The sequence below is a fragment of the Canis aureus genome, chromosome 11, assembly GCF_053574225.1.
Source record: "Canis aureus isolate CA01 chromosome 11, VMU_Caureus_v.1.0, whole genome shotgun sequence".
Taxonomy (NCBI): domain Eukaryota; kingdom Metazoa; phylum Chordata; class Mammalia; order Carnivora; family Canidae; genus Canis; species Canis aureus.
This window is the reverse complement of record NC_135621.1, coordinates 35,093,145-35,112,908: the sequence shown is the minus strand read 5'-3', so window position 1 is coordinate 35,112,908 and position 19,764 is coordinate 35,093,145. Positions and strand designations below refer to the sequence as shown.

The following is a 19,764-nucleotide window of genomic DNA, read 5'->3' as shown; positions in this document are numbered from 1 at the left end:
TGGCCAGCATTTGGACCCAGATCTAATAATTCTTCGACCAATGTCTTCCTACCATATGCAACTTTCAGAGCCAGGGAATTGGGAGTTGAATCCCAGAGTTGTTATTCGGTAGCTCTGAGGCATTTTGGGGAGGGTGACAGTTACACATCTTCTCTAAGCATTGGTTTCCTTATGTGATTTGGAGATACTACTTGAATGTAAGTGTTATTAGTATGGAGATCAGAGCTAGTATTAGTGGAGTATGCAGAGCAGTGTACATGGTATGTAGCAGGTGATCAGTATATGCCCTGTTGTGGCTGATTAAGCTTGGAAATACTTTTAAATCTGTTAGCAACTTTGTAGCTAATAGAGATACCAGTAAAAGGCAATTACTTAGTTTCTTTTGGCTTCACTGTAGAGTAAGAACATAGATGTGTTTTAATGGATTATTAATTTAAATACAGTGTATGACTTTCTTTCTTCGTAGTTTTGTCATTATGGTGTAGACTCATTTTGAGGTTTTTCTTTTGAAATGTGTAAAATTCATCATGAATATACCCCATACTGAATTTAAAGCGATTCAGGTGGAGTCAAAGTGGTCAAAATGAATTGGTGAGTGTCACTCATTCACCCCTAAAACTTCTACCATAATCTCAAAGCTAAAGAAACATCTATAGTGTGTTTTTAAATAGTCATGGAAGTGACAGGGAAGCTAGGAAAGGAGTTGTGTATCTTTAAAAGGAATTGTGTATCTGTTAGGAAGGACCTACTGATTGGTGAACCTTATTGACTGATGATCATGCTACTAGCTTGAAACCAAGTGGGGATGTGCTTTAACCAACCTGTGTTTCCTTGTAGCTCTACCCATGAGAAAAAAAGCAGAACCAATATGGCTGTGAAACAGGGGCGATTTTATTTGAGACATAATACTCTGTCAGAAGATATTCCCATTGTCATCATATTTAAGGTAAAGCTGCAAGTACCTACTGAAAATTATAAGGAGTCTTTCTCTGGTTAATTCTCATATGTCATTAGAAATTTCGAGGATAAGGAGTTCTAGGAATAGAAAGATTTGTGGCATAGATAAGTTGTGTCAGGTATGTAATTTTAACCTGAAAGCTACTAAGATCAGGGTTCAGATGTTTTCAGAAATACTATTTTTTAATAGTTACACAATAAAAAATCCTAAAGTACAAAGGGATATATAGTGAGAAATGAGCCTTCCACTCACCTGTACATAACCACCTAGTTATCCTACCCAAGGACACTACTGCTCCTGGTTTCTTGTGCATCTTTCTAAAGATAGTCTGTGCCTGTACAAGCACGTGAGTGTATAGCAGGTTTTTATTCTGTTTTACTTTTTACTTACATTGCACACCATTTTGCACTTGGCTTGTTTTCTTTTTTTGTAACTTCCATCTTGGAGATCAATGGTGTTATATTATTAGTTCATACATTGCTGCCACGTTGTTTCTGACAAACTGTTCCGTTATGGGTGTATGATAGTTTACTTAATTGTTCCTCCATTGGTGGATATACACATCTGTTGCTGTTACAGAACTGCTGTAATACCACGTTACACAGAGACAAGGATATCTATAGGCAAATTAAATTCCTAGCAGTGGAATTTTCCAGGTCAAAGAATGTGAACCAAGTTTGTTACTTTTTATGGACTTTGGGAGTCTGGTGTGTTTCTACATTAATGTGAATCTTTAAAACTGATGTTTTCCAGCTTGTTTGTAAACTAGTAACTTAGAAGCCAAAAGACATTTTTTCCATAGAAATTATATTTAAATGGTGCCTTCTTCGCACATAATTGCAAGATGGCTCACTTAACCTGCTCTGAGGCTTAAACATTACACATGTTTTAGGAACACTTGAATCGTTGTATTAGTCATTAAACAAGATTTTAAAATAGCATTATCTGATACAGTTGATCCGTGGAATTTGCGAATTCAGTTATTTGCCAATTCTACTTGCTAAAATTTATTTGTGACGTTGAAATCATCACCCGTGGTGGTTTTACGATTATTTATGCACACCCACTGGCTCAGTCTTGAAAACTTTGGGTCCCCAAACTCTCCGTTCCCAGCTGAGGCCCAAGAGAGCCGCACTCCACCTCCCATCTCTGCTTTCATGCTGTAAATAGGTACCCTCTCTGCCACCTCTGCGGTGCCATGTTCTTTCACATTTTTGTGCTTTCTGGTGGGGTTTTGCTGGGTAAAATGGCCACTAGTTCCAAGGCTGAAGTGCTGTCTGGTGTTTCTAAGTGCAAGAAGGCAATGATGTGCCTTATGGAAAAACCACGAGTGTCAGGTATGCTGTATTCAGGCATGAGTTACACTGCTGCTGTCCTTGAGTTCAGAACTAGGAGTCAACAACATACGTTACCCAAGGCATCTTTGAGCAGAAACACACATAAAACAAGGCTCCATATTGATGGGCTGAAGGAAATGTAACCAGAGGCCAACAGGACCCACCTGTGTTTCCCACGAGCAGAGCTTCCCTGTTCTCCCTGCAGGGTTTGTGGCAGCTCTGTGGAACGCAGCCCAGGAGGCTCAGACCTGACCATGTATGGGCCGGAAGTGAATCTTGCTGACGAGGCTGATCGAAATGAAGGGCTCGGTTTGAGTCAGTCCTGAGGAGAGTGGGTACTTGGGATAAAGGTAGAGGTTAACACTCTTTTCTCATTTAGTTTCACTTCAGAGTCAAATATTCCTGTTCAGCAGTTGTTACAGTAGTAGAAACATCTCAGATGGCAGTAACTGAGTTGCTTAGAAAGGAAAGACATTTGGGTACTCGCCTCAGAGGAGTAAGAGAGAAAGACTTAAACTTGTCTTGTTGGAGTTGTGACCCAGTGACAGCAAAGGAGTGGGGGAGACAGTCCTCTTCATGTCAGGTTAGTGCAGGGCCGGTTTGGGGGTCCTGGGGTGCTCATAGGTGTTGAGTGGATGTTGAACAGTCAGGTTCTTTGACTCAGGAAATCATTGTATTCTGAATGCAATTACATGAAGAAGATTGTAGGAGGTTTCTGGGTTTTTTTAAGATTATTTTGTTATTTGGGAGAGAGCAAGAGCAACCGTGTTTGAGCAGAGGGATGGACAGAGGGAGAGGGAGAAGTAGACCCCCCCTGCTCCGAAGGAGCCTTACTTGGGCTTGACCCTGGGACCTCAGGATTATGACCTGAGCCGAAGTCAGATACCTAATGGACTGAGCCACACAGGCATTCCTATAGGCGATTTTTTTAAGTTTAGTGCAACTTAATATACTTTTATTTTCTCTAAATGAGATGGTGTCATTTTCTTTTTAGGATGATAATCATAACAGCAATACTATTTATATGGGATTGGGAGAAGCCAGAGAGAATTCTTAACTTATTATGTCTCCTTAAAGCTTATATTTGTAAAGCACTGAAGTAATTTTGGCTTTTTTTGGAGGCATCCCACAGCCCCCAATGGCAGTGCCTTGTGAGCATAGTGTTGATTGGCAGATGAAGAGAATTTCATCTATGTGGAATTACATCTCCAGTAGAGGGCAGTGTGTTCCCATGCATCAAAAAGACTTCGCCGTTGTATTAAGAGACTTAAAGATGCATAGGACTGATGCAACTGAAATTATTGCATACTACATCTGAAACTAAGTATGTACTGTATGTTGGCTAATTGGATTTAAATTTAAAAAATGTATAGGACTGCTTTCCTTCGACCAGAATTTATAAGTTAATTATAATACATGTAGTCTTCTATTACTCACTTGGAAAATACATTGCTAGACACATGGACACATTAAAATCAGAAAACCTTTATCAAATACTTTTTTTGGCTAGGTAACAAAATTTTGGTAAGACAGTTTCTTCTGTCAAATTTAATATTATGTTACAAACGTGTCCACTGTTTATAGCCAACTTAAATCCTTTCTAAAATGTGTCTGTAAATTAACAATGTGCACTTTTATGTAACCTGCAGTTGAGATTTCAGATTTCTCCTTTTCTGATTATGAAACAGTCCTTGAATTGTACAAATTTAGGAAGCCACTAAGAAGTAGAACTACATTTTTGGAATTTTTTTTTTCCAAGCCCTTTTTTCTTTGCTTTGGTAGTAGTATATACAGCGATTTTACTATTTTTTTTTCCCACTTAACAGGGAATTGTGAATAGTTTTTCATATTTATAAATCTACATCATTTGTTCTACAACTCGATCTACATCTAGATCTATTTATAGATCTACATCATTATTTTTAGTAGGTATCAAACAGGAATTACACATGGTTGGTGTAATCTGTTTAACCAGTTCCCTATAGGGGGACATTTAGGTGTCCTTTTCCCCCCAAGTTTTCACTCTGATACATAACCCTGGGTGTTCTATATACATGTTTGTGCATATTGCTAAATATTTTATGAGACTTAATTCTTGAGAGTGGGATTATACATTTTTTTTAAAACTTGATGCAGGGGCACCTGGGTGGCTGTGGTTGAGTGTCTGCCTTTGTCTCAGGTCGTGATCCCAGGGTTCTAGGACCAAGTCCCACATCAGGCTCCCTGCGGGAAGCCTGCTTCTCCTTCTATGTATGTCTCTGTGTTTCTCATGAATAAATAAATAAAATCTAAAAAAAAAAAAAAACAACAAATCTTGTTGCATGTTGCCAAAATTTTTTCCTGGAACATAACTGTTGCATAGTAATCAGCAGTGTATAAGAACTAAAACAACTATCTAAATGTTTTCGGTTTAAATAAATAAGTACATTGGTCACAGATAGTCCCATTTTGTGGTCTCCCGCTAGAGGGATGTTTTAATAGCCTGATGGAACCTTGTCTGATAACTTCTATGAAGACTTTTTCATCTGGGGAGCAGCACAGAATATGGAAGATTTTAGCAACAGATCTAGGCCTAATTCCAGCTTCTCCATTTGTAAGCTGTGTGACCCCAGGCAGATTTCCCAGTCTTGGACAACTCCCCTATAAAGTGACTTCAGAGATTTATTCTGAAGAGCAAAGGAGATAATACATTTTTTGAAAAGTGGACAGCCTAGAAGGAAGATACTGTTACTCTTGGCTTTACCCTGCTTACACATTTAATGTCAGGAGCTGGGGAAAATAAACTGGGAGACCAGGAAAGTCACATCATTTCTCTTTTTGTGTTGTGTGGCCCTAACACAGACCTTGACAGTCATTAGGACTTGATGGTTGTTGATTGTAACCAACAATTGGCTAAAAGTGACAGAAGCAGCAGGGTTTCCAGGTTCCATGCTGGGTCTGAATATGACGACTAAAGCTTTTTAAGACCTAGATCAGCCTTATTTATGGACTTGAATCACTACAAAGGTTCCCCTGCCCATGAATCTTTCCCATTTTACATTTTGTATTCCCAAGTATTCAGCAGTTGCTCTGTGATGGCATCTGTAGTCTGAAAGTTTTTACAGAAAAAAAGATCAGATTTCAAGGGAGCTGGGCATTGTTTCTTAGAAACTAACTTACCCTGAAATTTTTGATCTTTTAAGAAAAAAATTGCAGAATCAAAGAGGGCCATCATAGTTCTTTTATTATCTGCTAAGACTGCTTTAGTAATAATAGATTGATTCCTGTCTAAAGAAAGATTCGAGATTTCTGAATAGTAGGTATTTTAAGAACTTATTCCCATTCCCTCCTTCAGGTAATATATTTCAGCATATCACCATCAGTGGGCATGTTCTTCTCTTCTCTCATTAGTATTCTGTCTTTAAAAGTCACACTTGTAATCACACTTAGCGGGTATCCAAAGAGAAGACTTATGCCACTTCTTAAAGAGCATATGCCCTTATTTGTGTTCTGTCTTCTTGCCAATGGTCAGACTGGGTGACCTTCTGTTGAAACGTATTTTCTCTGCTGTTTCTTCATAAGGTTATTATATAGCATTCATTTCTGACTTATTAGTTAGGTGAAATGATTTCAGATATCTGGAGTACAAAGAGTTCCATATAAAGCTAGTTTTCAGATGTCTAAATTATGTCTGTAAAGCAAAATGGTTGAGCATTTTGCTGTCGTTTCCATAGCAATATGTCATTTATTTGTAGCTGTGACTTCACAAGGCTAAATAGTCATAAAATCAGTTTGGTCTTTGGAGCTAGAGTGCTTTTGATGATAACCTGACTGAGTTATCACCCTGTAGTTCAGTGACCTGATACAGGAGGAGTTTAGTCCTTGTAGAACAGAGCTTTGCCACCGATCATTCTTTCTGCACATATGGTGTCATTTACCATGTACTTGGCATATCTTTCCTTCATGGCTTAGAAATATTTGGAAGGCCTAAGCAGTCTGTTTAGATCCACATTAGAACACTTGAAAATTTTATGCAGTTATAAAATTACTGCTCAGATTCAGCCTCGAGACAACTTGAAGCAGCAATCCATATGTCAAATGAGGAAGGACTTTTTCCGCTGTTATTAAATGCCAAAATAGGTAATGAAGCATATATAGTCTTTTTCACTTGGAGATTGCTGAACTAAAAATTAATTATTAAAATACTTCAGGTGGCTTCAGTTCAGAAGATCTAGAGGTTGATATGCCTCAAGAAAGGGGGATGATCCAGAAAGCTACTGCCACTTCAGCTCTAAGATTCTATTTCTGTCCCAGTGAGACCTTCTCCTGCTATATTATTTTGCATGCTCGATTTGGCATCTGCCCATGTAGATATCTTTTAGTGTTTGCACTTTCCCCTGAGGAGGGAAATGCATTTGTTACAAAGTTTTATTATCAATGATTTCAGAGAAGAGTGACTAGATTCTACTGCTAACTAATTGCCTTAGTGTTGTTTTTCTTATATTTTAATTCATTTGAAACCCAGATAACACTCTTTTGAGATATTGACAGGTAAAAGTTTATATTCTAATTAGCTTTTCACAGAAGTATTCTCATATTTCTGGCTGGCTTCTTGCAGACCAAGGAGAAAATGTAGATGGTCCTACATACATGCCATCACTGTCAGAGTAGATGGACTCAGTGTGCTTGATCAAAGGATAATCTAGAAAATTAGAAAAAAAATATAATTTTTTTCTTCATTTGTTTAAAAATTAGAACTGATAATTTTTTAGAATTACTCTGTTAAATCCATGAAATGCTCAGTATTTTATGAATTTATATAATTTTTAAATAGTGGAGTTTTATGTCTAGCGTCCTTTTAAATAAATGCATCCTATCAAATTAGAGATAAAAAGATGAAAATTAAAATATAGAAAAGAGATTTGTGTTGTGAGAGCATCTTTATTTGTTCACTAAACAAAAACAAATTTGAACAAAACAAGTTATATCTTTATGAAGCTTTTGTTTCTTTAAAGATTTTATTTATTCATGAGAGACACACAGAGAGGGGCGGAGACACAGGCAGAGGGAGAAGCAGGCTCCCTGCAGGGAGCCTGATGTGGGACTCAATCCTGGAACTCCAGGATCACGCCATAAGCCAAAGGCAGAGCTCAACCGCTGAGCCACCCAGGCCTCCCTTTATGAAGCTTTTTAAAGTTTAAATGGCAAATTTAATTCCAAAAGTTGGTTTGTTAGTTGTATGTGCTGTGTAACAAATTACAGCAGAGTTTCTGTTGGTCAGAGATTTGGAAGTGGCTCAGTTGGGTGGTTCTGACTCAGGGTCTTTCAGGAGTCAACCAGGGCTCTTTCAGATGTCAGCCAGGGCTGAAGTCACCCGAGGGCTGGACTGGAGCATGTCAGGGTCTGCTCCCCTTGCAGCTCCACTATAATGGGAGTTGGCTCCTCCCCACTGGACCTTTCCATAGACTGAGTGAGTGTCTTGCAGACATAGCCCCTCGCTCCACCAAGGAGCACTCTAAGAGAAAGAGGAAGCAGGAAGCTGCAGTGCATTTCATAACCAGGCCTCCAAAGTTGTACTGTGTCTTGCACATTTTTCCTATAGAAGTGAGTCATTAAGTTTAGCCTACACTCAAGAGGAAGGGAGTTTGTCTTTACCTTTTGAAGAGAGTGTCAGAGAATTGGTGAACATTTTTCAAACCATACAGTTGGCCTAAAAGGGACATAGCACATATTTAGCTTCCCCAACAAAAGTTTAAAAACTTTCAGTAAGTTTACATCTGATCCTAAAGTATCTGTATCGAATTTCTGGATCACAGATAACTCAAATTCAAATGTAGACTTGTAGAATTTTGAGTCCTCTTATTATAGACCTGAAGAAATAGAGGTGGACAAAGTTGACTTGGCAGTGGTGGTTGTGAGGTCTGTCATTGGCCTTGTTTTAGGACAGACACCTCAGATCTCTTGACTTAGGTGCCCTTTCCATTGTATTCTGGCTTAGGTTCTTGATGTTCCTCCCTGGAACTTGGGATTCAGTTTTCCCTCCCTCTCCCTTTTGTCTGAACTGGCCACCAGAGCTTCAAAGCCCAGCTAGACAGGTATCTCTGCTTCTGTCTTCTCTGTATAGCTAAAGGAAGAATTTTAATGCAAACATAACTTTTCCCATAACTTCTAAGAAGCAGATTCTTTCTCTGCCAAGAGAGGTTTAGTGAGATTATGTTCTATTTCTTGAAATGGCAGAATGCCAGGCAAACGTGTGAAGGAGGGAGCCATCGTGCCATATGGAATCCACAAAGACCTGCCTTGCCGGCTGCCACCTTGAAACACTTAAGAGGAGTGGGTTTCTGAAACCTCTTAAGTGCGTTTTTAGTTTAAAAAAAAAAAATCTCTTCTTAAAACCTGTGTAAAACATAGCTTGATATTTCTAGAATAGTGAGGTACAACATCCTTTAGGGAAAATTCTTCAAGCCCGAATGTGAATGATTTGACAGTTCTCAGAAAAATTAGTCTTGTGACAAAACTAATTGGGGTTCTGTTTATTTTCAGCAATGCATATTTTCTGATTTACTGCTCTTTGGCTGTTTTAATTTTTTCAGTTTGCTTTCGTAATTGTGACCAGTGTCTCCACTATACCTTTCTACCTCCTTTTTTCTTTTTTCAGTGATGACAGTCATAGGATATTTAAATATTTTAGAAGATTGCAAAAAGTGCTTGAGAATGTTTGTTTTCCTCTTCCCAATCGAAATTTCTGTTTCAGGTTCTTCTGCAGCTTGGGCTAGAGCTGCCAATGCCAGATGGCACCGTTTCTGAGAAAAGAGCTAGCTTTTGCTTAGAAGTAATACCCACAAACAATGCCAAATTAGCATAAGCAAATGTCAGTGAGTTAACACAAAGCCAACACTCTTTCTATCTTTTCTTTCCTTCCTAGGCCATGGGTGTTGAGAGTGACCAGGAAATTGTACAGATGATTGGAACAGAGGAGCACGTGATGGCTGCATTTGGGCCCAGTTTGGAAGAGTGCCAGAAAGCTCAGATTTTCACACAGATGCAGGTGTGTCTTTTCATGTTGTCCTTTGCCATGAAAGGGAATTGGAGATTTAATGCTGCTCATGGATAAAGCATCGGATGCGGTGACTTCTTGGGGTGTAGGTGTGGGAGGGTGTTGGGGAGTTGGGAGGAACAGTAGGGAAGCTTCTTTGACTCATGTTTTAGGAATTAGAGGAAGGAATTTGCCTTAACAGTTATCAGCCTGTGGTGTCTAACTTAGAAGGGGGATATGTGGCCAAGAGGCTTTTGTTCTGATATAATAACAAGTATTCTGTTTTTCACTTATTTGCCTGAGTGATATGTTTTTGTTTATTTGTTTTTTTTTTTTTAAGATTTGTTTGTTTATTAGAGAAAGTGTGCATGAGGGAGCGCACAAGCAGGAGGGATAGAGAGAGAGAGAATCCTGAGCAGACTCTGTGCTGAGTGTGGAGCCTGATGTGGGGCTCTATCTCACGACCCTGAGATCACGACCTGAGCTGAAACCAGAAGTGGGACACTTAACCTACTGCCCACCCAGCTGCTCTAATAGATGTTTTTGAACTATAGCAACTCTAGTGTAGAAGATTGTTTTTTTCCTGCATTTCTCTTCAATTTCTCTTTTTATTCCCTATTTCCAGTTCTCAGTGTTTAGTTGAATGTGGTCTCAAACTCTTTTTCTGAATTCCCCATGTCAGCAGTGAAAAAGCCAGGATCAGAAACCCTTTACTAGTACAGAGCCTTCATCAGCCTGATGTAGAACTCCTAGTTGGAACTTGGGGATTTTAGGATAAGACTCAAGCTATATATATCCATAGCTCCCTGCCTTCATCTATATATATGCTCAACATATTAAGAATAATTTTACTTCCCTTTGTTTGTGACAGGGAGCCCTAAGAGCCATGCTTAGGGTGCTTAGTCCTACATTTGTAAAGTACTTCACTAAATATAAATCAGTGGCAACACTCCTCATAGACATCCTGGGAGGTAGGGACTCCCTGCAGTACAAGTACAATAGTTCTTACTTATCCATATGTACATTGTCAATTCTGTGGGTTACTTACAACAAGGTATAAATTCCAGGCTGCTTTTTTCTTGTTACTCAGGATGCTTACAGAGATAACATTTTCCCACTTATATCATCTGTTAGTGTGTGTTCTGAAAATCACACACTCTTGATATTTTCATAGACTGAGCCAGACAGACATTTAAGGTTAATCATCATATGTAAGTTTATATAATTCCAAAGCACAAATCAGTAGGGATTATTCTTACCACTGCCTTCCTCTTTTTATGCAGTTAAGTAATAGCCAATTCAGGTTCTTGGGCAGGCAGCATGAGGAGAAGCTATTTGGATTTAGGAGTTTCTATTTTTGGTCTTTATTGAAAATGAAATATTTAGTAAGCATGAATCTTTGTTACAAACTGGAATTATATTGTTCAAGGGTTCCAAGAACATGAAGAGGAAACACAGAGAAATACCCAGGAGTTGGCTCAATTTGGGGAGACACACGATTTCCTTTAAAGCTGTGTAATGCTCAGGAAGAGCAGTTTACCTCAATGATACTTCAGGGAGATCCGTTATTCATTTCATAACAAACAGCACCATTGTTGCTCAGATAACCCAAAAACCCCAGCATCGTAAAGCTGTGTGAGCAGAGGGCTAAATAGTGGGTTGGAAAATCATTTATTTCCCCTAAATAGGTGCTGACAGAAAATGTTAATTAACCCAATGAGCAAGGTTCAGTTCAAAGATGAGAGGAATATGCAAACAGGAGCTGAGTGATGTGACTCATACTCTGTGTGCTGGATTAGAGCAGGGATTAATAATTTGCAACTAATAAGAGGCTATAGAGGCATGCATAATCCAAAGTCATTGGTAACTGGAACCTATGAGTTAGGGCACGTGAATATTGCATGTTACTCTGAGTGTGTGGCAGGTGCACGGTGTCTTATGTAATAGAGCTTCTGCACTTAGTGGATTGCTAAATGCCCATGTCGTGTTTGTGTTTAATGCTTCCCTTGTTATCTCTCCTCCATTCCTTTTGCTGGCTCTTGCTAACGGACATTTCCTGTCATCTTTCTAAGGGCTGTGGCATAGAAAGAATTATTTATTACCTTTTTGGAGAATAGGATGTCCTCCAAGATGACACGAGGGGTGTCATCTTGGCCTATTTGTGAGCAGATTGGGCTCTCACCCCAACCCTCACACTGTTGAAACCCTGGCAACATTATTAGTCACTCCAGGGAAAAGCCGGCTTCCTGCTAACTCAGAAGGGGTTCTAGGCTCCCCTGTGTTCCTCCATTTTTTCCCTCAAAGTGAAGAATCTTTGACCCCTTTCCCAAAGGAACGGGAAGACCAAAATTTAATGAGACAGCTCAGTTGAGAGAAGACCGAACTGCCTATCTCCTGGTGGTTTCTGCTGACTGCAGACTTGCTTTTATCTGCTTCTGGGTCCTACTTCTTGCTAGGTCGCCACAGCAAGGGTTGGCACCATCTTAGTTTATCTTAACGCTTTAATGGACACTAAATGGAGAGAATCCTAGGTCTGATATCCCGATCTAACCACGAAGGAGATCCATTCTGTTCCTGGTCCTGAACTAGTCCTCAGGAATCAAAGAATGACACAACACCTAGTAGGAGCAACATACCCGTAAATAGGTAAAATATGGCGTGGACTGAAGTGGAATGAAAGCACTTAATTCTTTATACATAAGAAATTCACACAGAAGAGAAAAAGGAGTGATGTGAGGAAGTGACACCAGAGCTAGGTTTTGAAGCACAGGAAAGATACTTCCAGGACACATAATTGGGACAGGGGTTCTAAGATAAAGAATCAGGAATCTCCGCTCTTTCTTCTGACTAACTGAAAGCCAGTTTTAAAAAGTACATTCATTGTTGTTACAAAATTACCCTCTCCTTTAAAAACTTTTTGTTATGAATAAACATCAACATACATAAAATATACAGAAGAGTGTTATGAGCCCTCCTCTGCCCATCACCCAGCTTCAATAATTACCAACACTGTGATGTTCTTGTTTCACCTGAATCTCCACCTACCCCTCATACCCACTATTTGATTAGTTTTTCATACTTCATTTTTTAGATAGAATTTATGTATGCTGAAATGTACAAATCCTAATTGCATCATTTTGCATAAGATATAGAGTGTTTTTCCATTACCCTGGGAAGTTCCCACATGCCTCCTCTTAGTCACTTTTTATCTCCATCCTCTGATTTTTTTTTCCCCACTGTTCTGATTTTTCACCACAGATTAATTTTGCCGTTCTAGAACTTTATGTATATGGAATTATACAGAATATACTCTTTTTTTGTCCAGTTTCTTTTGCTGAATGTACTGTCTGATAATTTTATATCATTTGTCGATGCAGTGCCTTCTTATTGCTGAGTAGTACCCATTATACAAGTGTTCCACACTTTATCTTTTCCTGTTGATGAACATTTGTTTTTTTTACTCTGGGTATTAAGAATAAAGTTTCTGTAAACATTCTTGTATAAGTCTTTGCCTCAACAGGTCAGCATTTCTCTTTTTTTAAAAAAATTTTTATTTATTTATGATAGTCACAGAGAGAGAGAGAAAGGCAGAGACACAGGCAGAGGGAGAAGCAGGCTCCATGCACCGGGAGCCCGATGTGGGATTCGATCCCGGGTCTCCAGGATCGCGCCCTGGGCCAAAGGCAGGCACCAAACCGCTGTGCCACCCAGGGATCCCTTTATAAGTTTGGAACTGCCAAACCTTTCCCCAGAGTAATTGTACCATTTTGCAGTTCCATCCCAGTGCATGAGAGTTCTCATTGCTTCATGTCCTCACCAACATTTGGTCTTACCAGTCTTTTTAATTTTAGACATTCTACTAGGTGTTGGATGGTGTCTATACCATTAAGGTTTTAACATACATTTCCCTGATAATTAATGATATTGGACACTTTTCTTGGACTTGCTGACCTTCTTTGTAAAGTGTCCAAATCTTTTGCCATTTTCCTCACTGAGTTGTTTGTCTTTTTTTTTTTTTTTTTTTTTATTTATGATAGTCACAGAGAGAGAGAGGCAGAGACATAGGCAGAGGGAGAAGCAGGCTCCATGCACCGGGAGCCCGATGTGGGATTCGATCCCGGGTCTCCAGGATCACGCCCTGGGCCAAAGGCAGGCGCCAAACCGCTGCGCCACCCAGGGATCCCTGTTTGTCTTTTTAGTATTGAATTTCAGAGTTCTTTTTTTAAAAAAGTATGCTGGGTATAAATCCCTTGTCAGATTTATGTATTGTAACTATTTTTTCTCTGTCCATTGCTTCCCTATTCATTATCATAACAGTATCTTTTGATGAGCAGTGTTAATTTTGATAAAATCTGATTGTCAGGAGGGTTTTTTTGTTTGTTTGTTTGTCTTATGGTTGTTGATTTCTGTGTCCTGTGTAAAGAAATTTTGCCTACCACAAGGGCAAGAATATAGTCTTCTGTGTTCTTTCCTAGAAGCTTTATAAAAGTTTTAGTTTTTATGTTTATGTCTCAAATCCATTTAGACGGATTTTTTATTTGGTGTGAGGTAGGGGTCAAAGTTAATTTTTTACTGTGTAGATATGTTGGTATTTCAACATTTGTTGAAAAGATTTTTCCCTTGCCTGTTGAACTGTTTTGGCGGCTTTTGCCAAAAATCATCTGATCTTAAAAGCATGAGTTTATTTCTGGACATACTTTGTTCCATCTATTTGTCTGCCCTTATGCCAGTCTCACACTGTCTTAATTACCATAGCTTTCTAATTGAAAGCAGGTAATGTAAAATCTTCCAACTTTTCCTTTTCAAAAGTATTTCAGCTATTCCAGGTCCTTTGCATTTGCATGTCAATTTTAGAATCAACTGATTTTTGTTTTTTAAAAACTGCCAGGAATAATTATGATGTATCTATGGTCAGTTCAGAGAGAATTTTAACAGTAAGCCATCTTAACACTATTAAACCTTCCAGTCCATGAAACCAGCATAGTCCTTGATTTACTTAGGTTTTATTTTCTTTTAGCAGTGCTTTGCAGCTCTCAGGATCTTTATATGGTATGATTCCTTTTTAAGGGAAGAAAAGTACAGCTCTAGAATGTTAACTGAGGACTGTAGTTCTCTTTGGGTAGAGGATTGCTGGCTGCTTCATATATGTAAAGTGATCAGGTATCAATTTTGTAGTAAGAAAGCAAATTATAGAAAGGAAACAAGTTTATTGGACAGCATATAATGCTACTTTGTTATTGATTTATGATAAATGTTGATTTTTGACTAAGCCTCATGCAGCAATCTCCATAGCCAAGATCCTCATCTTTCTGTTTATAGTGTTTTGTATGGGTAGGTGTTTAATAAATTCCCTGCAATGGGGACACCTGGGTGGCTCAGTGGTTGAACATCTGCCTTCAGCTCAGGTCGTGATCCTGGAGTCCTGGGATCAAGTCCCACATCAGGCTCCCTGTAGGGAGCCTGCTTCTCCCTCTGCCTGTGTCTCTGCCTCTCTTTCTGTGTCTCTCATAAGTAAATGAATAAAATCTTTAAAAAATTCCCTGCAATGGGTGTCATTCAAGCATTATTATATTCTGTTTTTATAGGCATTAAAATATATAGGGAACAAAGTAAGGAGGCAAAGGATGTGGGGCGGTGGACCAAAGAAGACGAAGATAGAAGAGGCAAGAGAGCTCCTGGCTTCTACCATCCTCACACACGTACCAGTGAGTGGCAGCTGCACAGCTGTGAACTGTGGTCAAGGGGGGGCCCGTCTGTTAAAGAATTTTGAATACAGGTTTACATTATTTAACATTTAGTTCCATAAGAAAAGATGGACTCTGAACAGACTGGACTGCACCATGGAAATAATCTTCCATTATCAGTAGTTTGTTTGTACTTCAGGAATGTTAGCTGTCTACTATCATTGGCATCATGTTTATTCTCTCATGGGTCCTGGTTTCAATCTAAAATTATAGTTTCTTATATTCATATATATGTTAGTGCTGCTACTAGATTTCATGGTTTTGAAGGACAGAGATGGTGTTAGATGTTTTTAAATGAAACAGGCTTACAGTGCCTTGCTCATATACTCTCTTTTATTGTAAAATACATAACATAAAATTTACCATTCTTAAGTGTACAGCCCTGAGTGCATTCTCACTGTTGTGCCACCACAGACTTTTTAAAATATTGGATGGTTCATCTCTTAGACCTTGAATGTTCAAGTTCACATTGTCCAGCCTCCTTTACTTAGAGTGAAGATGCTCAGGTCCAGACAAGCTGGATGGTTTATCTTGTCACCCAGCTGGTTACTGGTCAGAGAGAGAACTAGAATCTGTCTTCAGACCCTAGAACAGTTGACCCTCGAATAATACAGGTTTGAACTGTGTGGATCCACTTAAATTTGTTTTTTCTTTCAGTAAGTATAGTACTGTAAATGTATTTTCTCTTATGATTTTCTTGAGAACTCTTTTTTGTAGCTTACTTTATTAGAAGAATATATTATATAACAATCAAAAATATGTGTTCTTGGCTGTTTATGTTATCATAAGATTTTTGGTCAACAGTAGGCTATTAGTGGTTAAGTTTTGGAGGAATTAAAAGTATACACAGATTTTTGACATAGCGATGGGTCGGTGCCCCTAACCCATGTTGTTCAAAGGTCAGTTGTACTTACTTTTTATTCATTTTCGTTAAACAGAGATTGGCCATGTGGGATGTGGGCAAGAGCTATCATTCCTCTCTAATATGATATTATTCTTCTAAGCAATAGAATTACTTGTTAAACAATCTTGCTCACCAAATAGTCTGGTTTATAATGAGTTACATGTCTGTTGTTCATGAACGATCTAATTCAGGGGTTGCAGACTCTACTGTCAGGAGCTGATCATAAAGGACAGTTGAAGGATCTATAGAAGTGGAGACTGACCACCTAAACAGGAATTTCTCATTTTAAAACACCTTGCTGGCTAAAAAATATACAGAAATCTGATTCTGCCCTTTGGCTGCCATTTGTATGTGTTTTGAGCTAATTCAAAGAATTAGAAAATTCTTAATACTAAAGCTGGGACTCAAAGGAATTTTAAACTCCTCTGAATGACTGGAAAGACCATTTAAAAGTCAAATAGCAACAGTGAGTGTCTCTGGCTCCCCAGTGCTTTTCTAAGCAGCCTCTCTGTCCCTGGTAGAGTGTCCTGGCCCTTTTGCCATGGTGCCTAGTGACCCAGAGAAAGGAAGTGACAACTCTGAGTTCCCAGACCAGCCCAAGCAGGGTTAGTGGGTGCCACCTCTTTGGAAGAGTGGAGGAATATATACATGAAATGTATAGGGAAGGAAGGAGTTGATAGTGGCTAATGTGCATTGCCTCAGAAATTTTCTCTAACTCCTGAATTAATTACAGGTTAAAGAATTCAATTTCCGAGCGAAGTGTATCTACACTGCAGTGATGGTGCGAAGAGTAATTTTGGCCCAAGGAGATAATAAAGTGGATGACCGAGACTATTATGGTAACAAGCGATTGGAGTTGGCAGGACAGGTGATTTAATTACTTTATGTCAGCAGGCCTGAACTTCAGATGTGGGCTTCAAGGTTTTTCAAAGCATGAATGCTTACTTGCAATCCTCATATTAAAACAAGTAAAAGACGAGCCTCGCTGCCTGACATGCAGTCCTAGGGCTTATTTCTCTGCCCACTTTCCCTTTTCCTCCAGCTCCTCTGTGGAATTCATAAAAGTTCACTCTATAGAACAAAGTGTAGACTCTTAGCAGGGCTTGCGGGATCCCTGATGATGTTGGCGCCAGTACACCTTTCTAGCCCTGCCTCTTGCCAGGGCAGGCCACTTACATCTTCCCAAGCATACCCTGATGCTTGTTCATCCTACCATGCCTTTGACTCATGCCTTCTGCCTAAGTTGCTCCCTTGTTTCCCTCTGCCCCCTCCCTAGTGAGGTGCTCCCGCCCATCCTTCATTCTTTGAGTTATCCTCTTTGAAACCTTCCATGAATCCTAGGAGATGTTAGTTGATCTGTCTTTCAGATGTGCCAGTGGCACTTGTTTAGGTTTTTTTACATGCTGAAGTGTATATAATTCTTTACCTGCAAGTTTCTTTCCCCCTTAGCCAGTAAGCTCATCGAGGACAGGAATCGCTTATATTTCTCTCTTGGATCCACATGCAAAGTTACTAGGCACCAGAGGATGTCTGGGTGAGTGACACTCTGTGAGGCACCTGCTCTCACAAGTTGGTGGAGGGGAGAGAGACAGTGAACAAGTGAACAGGAAAGAAATGAGATAGTATTAAATAGTCCTAGGTATTTAAAGAAAACTCCCCAAAAAGGTTAATGTTCGAGAGCTGGCGTGTTGGTGGAGGGAAGGATGTTACCTTAGTGAGGTAAGATCAAGAAAGATCTCTTTGAAAAAAGTGATGTATTTTAAGCTGAGCCCTCAGACATTCCTGCTGAGACTTGAGTGAAGAGAAGCCAGTCTCTTGCAACCTCAGGAACCATGTTCCAGCAAGAGACCCTTGTGAGCGCATCCATCCCCACAGAGTTCCAGCAATGGGGAGCTGGAGGAGGATCACTGGGCTGACCTGAATGAGGTGTGGGGATGGGGAGGACTTGGAGAACAGCCTGTGGGCCAAAGAAGGGGTTTGGATTCAGTTTTCCACATAGTGGACAACCATTGGAGAGTTTCAACCAGGGAAGTAACGCTATCTGATTTTCAGTTGATCAGATTTGGAGACAAACAGGCCAGGAAATGAGCAGTTAGGAGGCTGTGGCAATATTCTAGATGACACATGATGGTGGCTAGCATAACAGATACTACAACTAAAATTTTAAAACTAGGATTAAAAAATGATAGCAATTTTGGGTTTTAGAAAAGGGCTAGTGTCTAGACTACTGGAGAAGTTTTGTGTGGTTACTAGGTAATGTTAGCAGGCGAGTTTTCTGCCACTTTCAGATTGACCTCTGTTCAGGGTATTACAGGTATCCCCACCACTATCAATCCTAATTTTTAGTTTCTTAATGGGAAGAAATCATGGTATTAAATGAGTTCATTAAAAAATGTTGATTGTTTAGAGGAATAAGGAATGGAGTCAGGAGAGGAGAGACTATCCTGTTGCTTAAAAAATTAGAATTAAAAAGAGGGTTCCCATGTGCAAGAAAACATTGCTTTATAAACAATGTAAGGACATAAAAGGCATTGTGTTGGCAAAAATGTGTAAAAACAATAGCTGCTAATTTCACACCCCATGGGACGGGGGAGTATAAATGTGCTTCAGCTTTAGATAACAGAGCTGCATCCACTGGCCAAGTGGGTTCACAGAGCTTTTCCTCAGTCTTCCTGCCACCAGAGGGCTGGCAGGCCAGCCGCCAGTAGAGGTGTTAGCAAAACCTACCGATTTCAGGCTTAATCTTTTCACCTACCTTTTCTTTTTCGGTAATGTGTTCATTATTTGCTGAGCATTACTCTATTCTTTGTCTGCAAATTTTTTGTTTCTAATGCAGCTTGCTTTGTATGGGTGAGATATGGAACGGCACCAAAAATCCGGCACCCTGGAAAGCCAGGGATTTCCACCCTGTGACAAAAGAATGCCGTCTTGACTTCAGAGATTGCCTAATCCCAGCTGTTCTGATAATGTAATTAAGGCTGCCTAATGTCTTTAATTTTGCAACCAGTTTGTGTGAAAAGGAGAATTTGGCACAATGAAGGCTTAACACTAAATAGCAATCTCAAGACGCCTAATTAGAATTCTCTGACATTAAGCTAATTGGTGAAACTGTATTTCAGCAGCTTAACTTCTTTATTAATTTTTTTAGCATTTTCATTGCAAATCAATTGATGAGCTGTCAGCATTTTTTCCCTTAAATATAATTTGCTCTTTAGTGTTCCTGTTGTAAGCAGGCTGGAAGGCCTCATACTAGCAACGAAAGGTGTTGAATATTATCACCAGCGCTTCATCGCTTTTAATCATTTTACTCTTGACCTAAATAATGTGACTTATTATACGATGTGGCCCTATAGTTTCTCACTGCCCTGTGAACAGGAGAATGCAGTTTCTCTTAAACCGAACATCTAGAGGTGCGGAAATTTAATGAGGCAGTAGTTGCGTCGAGCGTACTCCTACGTTTTACTTCTTTAATGTGAGAGGCATTTCCTTGCGTGTGAATCGGGGAGGGGGGGCGGGGGGAGGTGAAGGGGGAGACAAGTTCAGCTGGAATCCAGAAAATCTTTGTCATAACTTGAGACACAGAAGTCTAAGTGTAAAGGGCTAATTAAAATAGAGCTGAGCTTCTGTGATTTAGGTTAAGGGCATTTACTTCTGTTCAAGACGCTTTATTCAAGTTCCTTTTGCCAGTTTCCACAGGAAGTTGCTGCAATGGGCTTCTTCATCCCACTCACCCCTCTGCACCTGCTCCCATTCCCACATCCTTTTCTTTCCATGAGTGAAACTGCAGGGTCTGCGTGGAAGAAAGG

At 39.5% G+C, this 19,764-nt stretch overlaps 1 protein-coding gene across 4 annotated transcripts in view; it reads left to right on the top strand.

Annotated features, from left to right (window-relative positions):
- Window positions 1–19,764, top strand: part of POLR3B (RNA polymerase III subunit B) — a 107,350-nt gene that overhangs the window by 18,816 nt on the left and 68,770 nt on the right. For all 4 annotated transcript variants that reach the window (XM_077914776.1, XM_077914775.1, XM_077914777.1 and 1 more), the window contains exons 9-12: window positions 838–946; window positions 9,200–9,322; window positions 14,896–15,015; window positions 16,692–16,826. In XM_077914776.1, coding sequence (XP_077770902.1) covers window positions 838–946; window positions 9,200–9,322; window positions 14,896–15,015; window positions 16,692–16,826 — 487 coding nt within the window. The remainder of the gene's footprint in view (window positions 1–837; window positions 947–9,199; window positions 9,323–14,895; window positions 15,016–16,691; window positions 16,827–19,764) is intronic.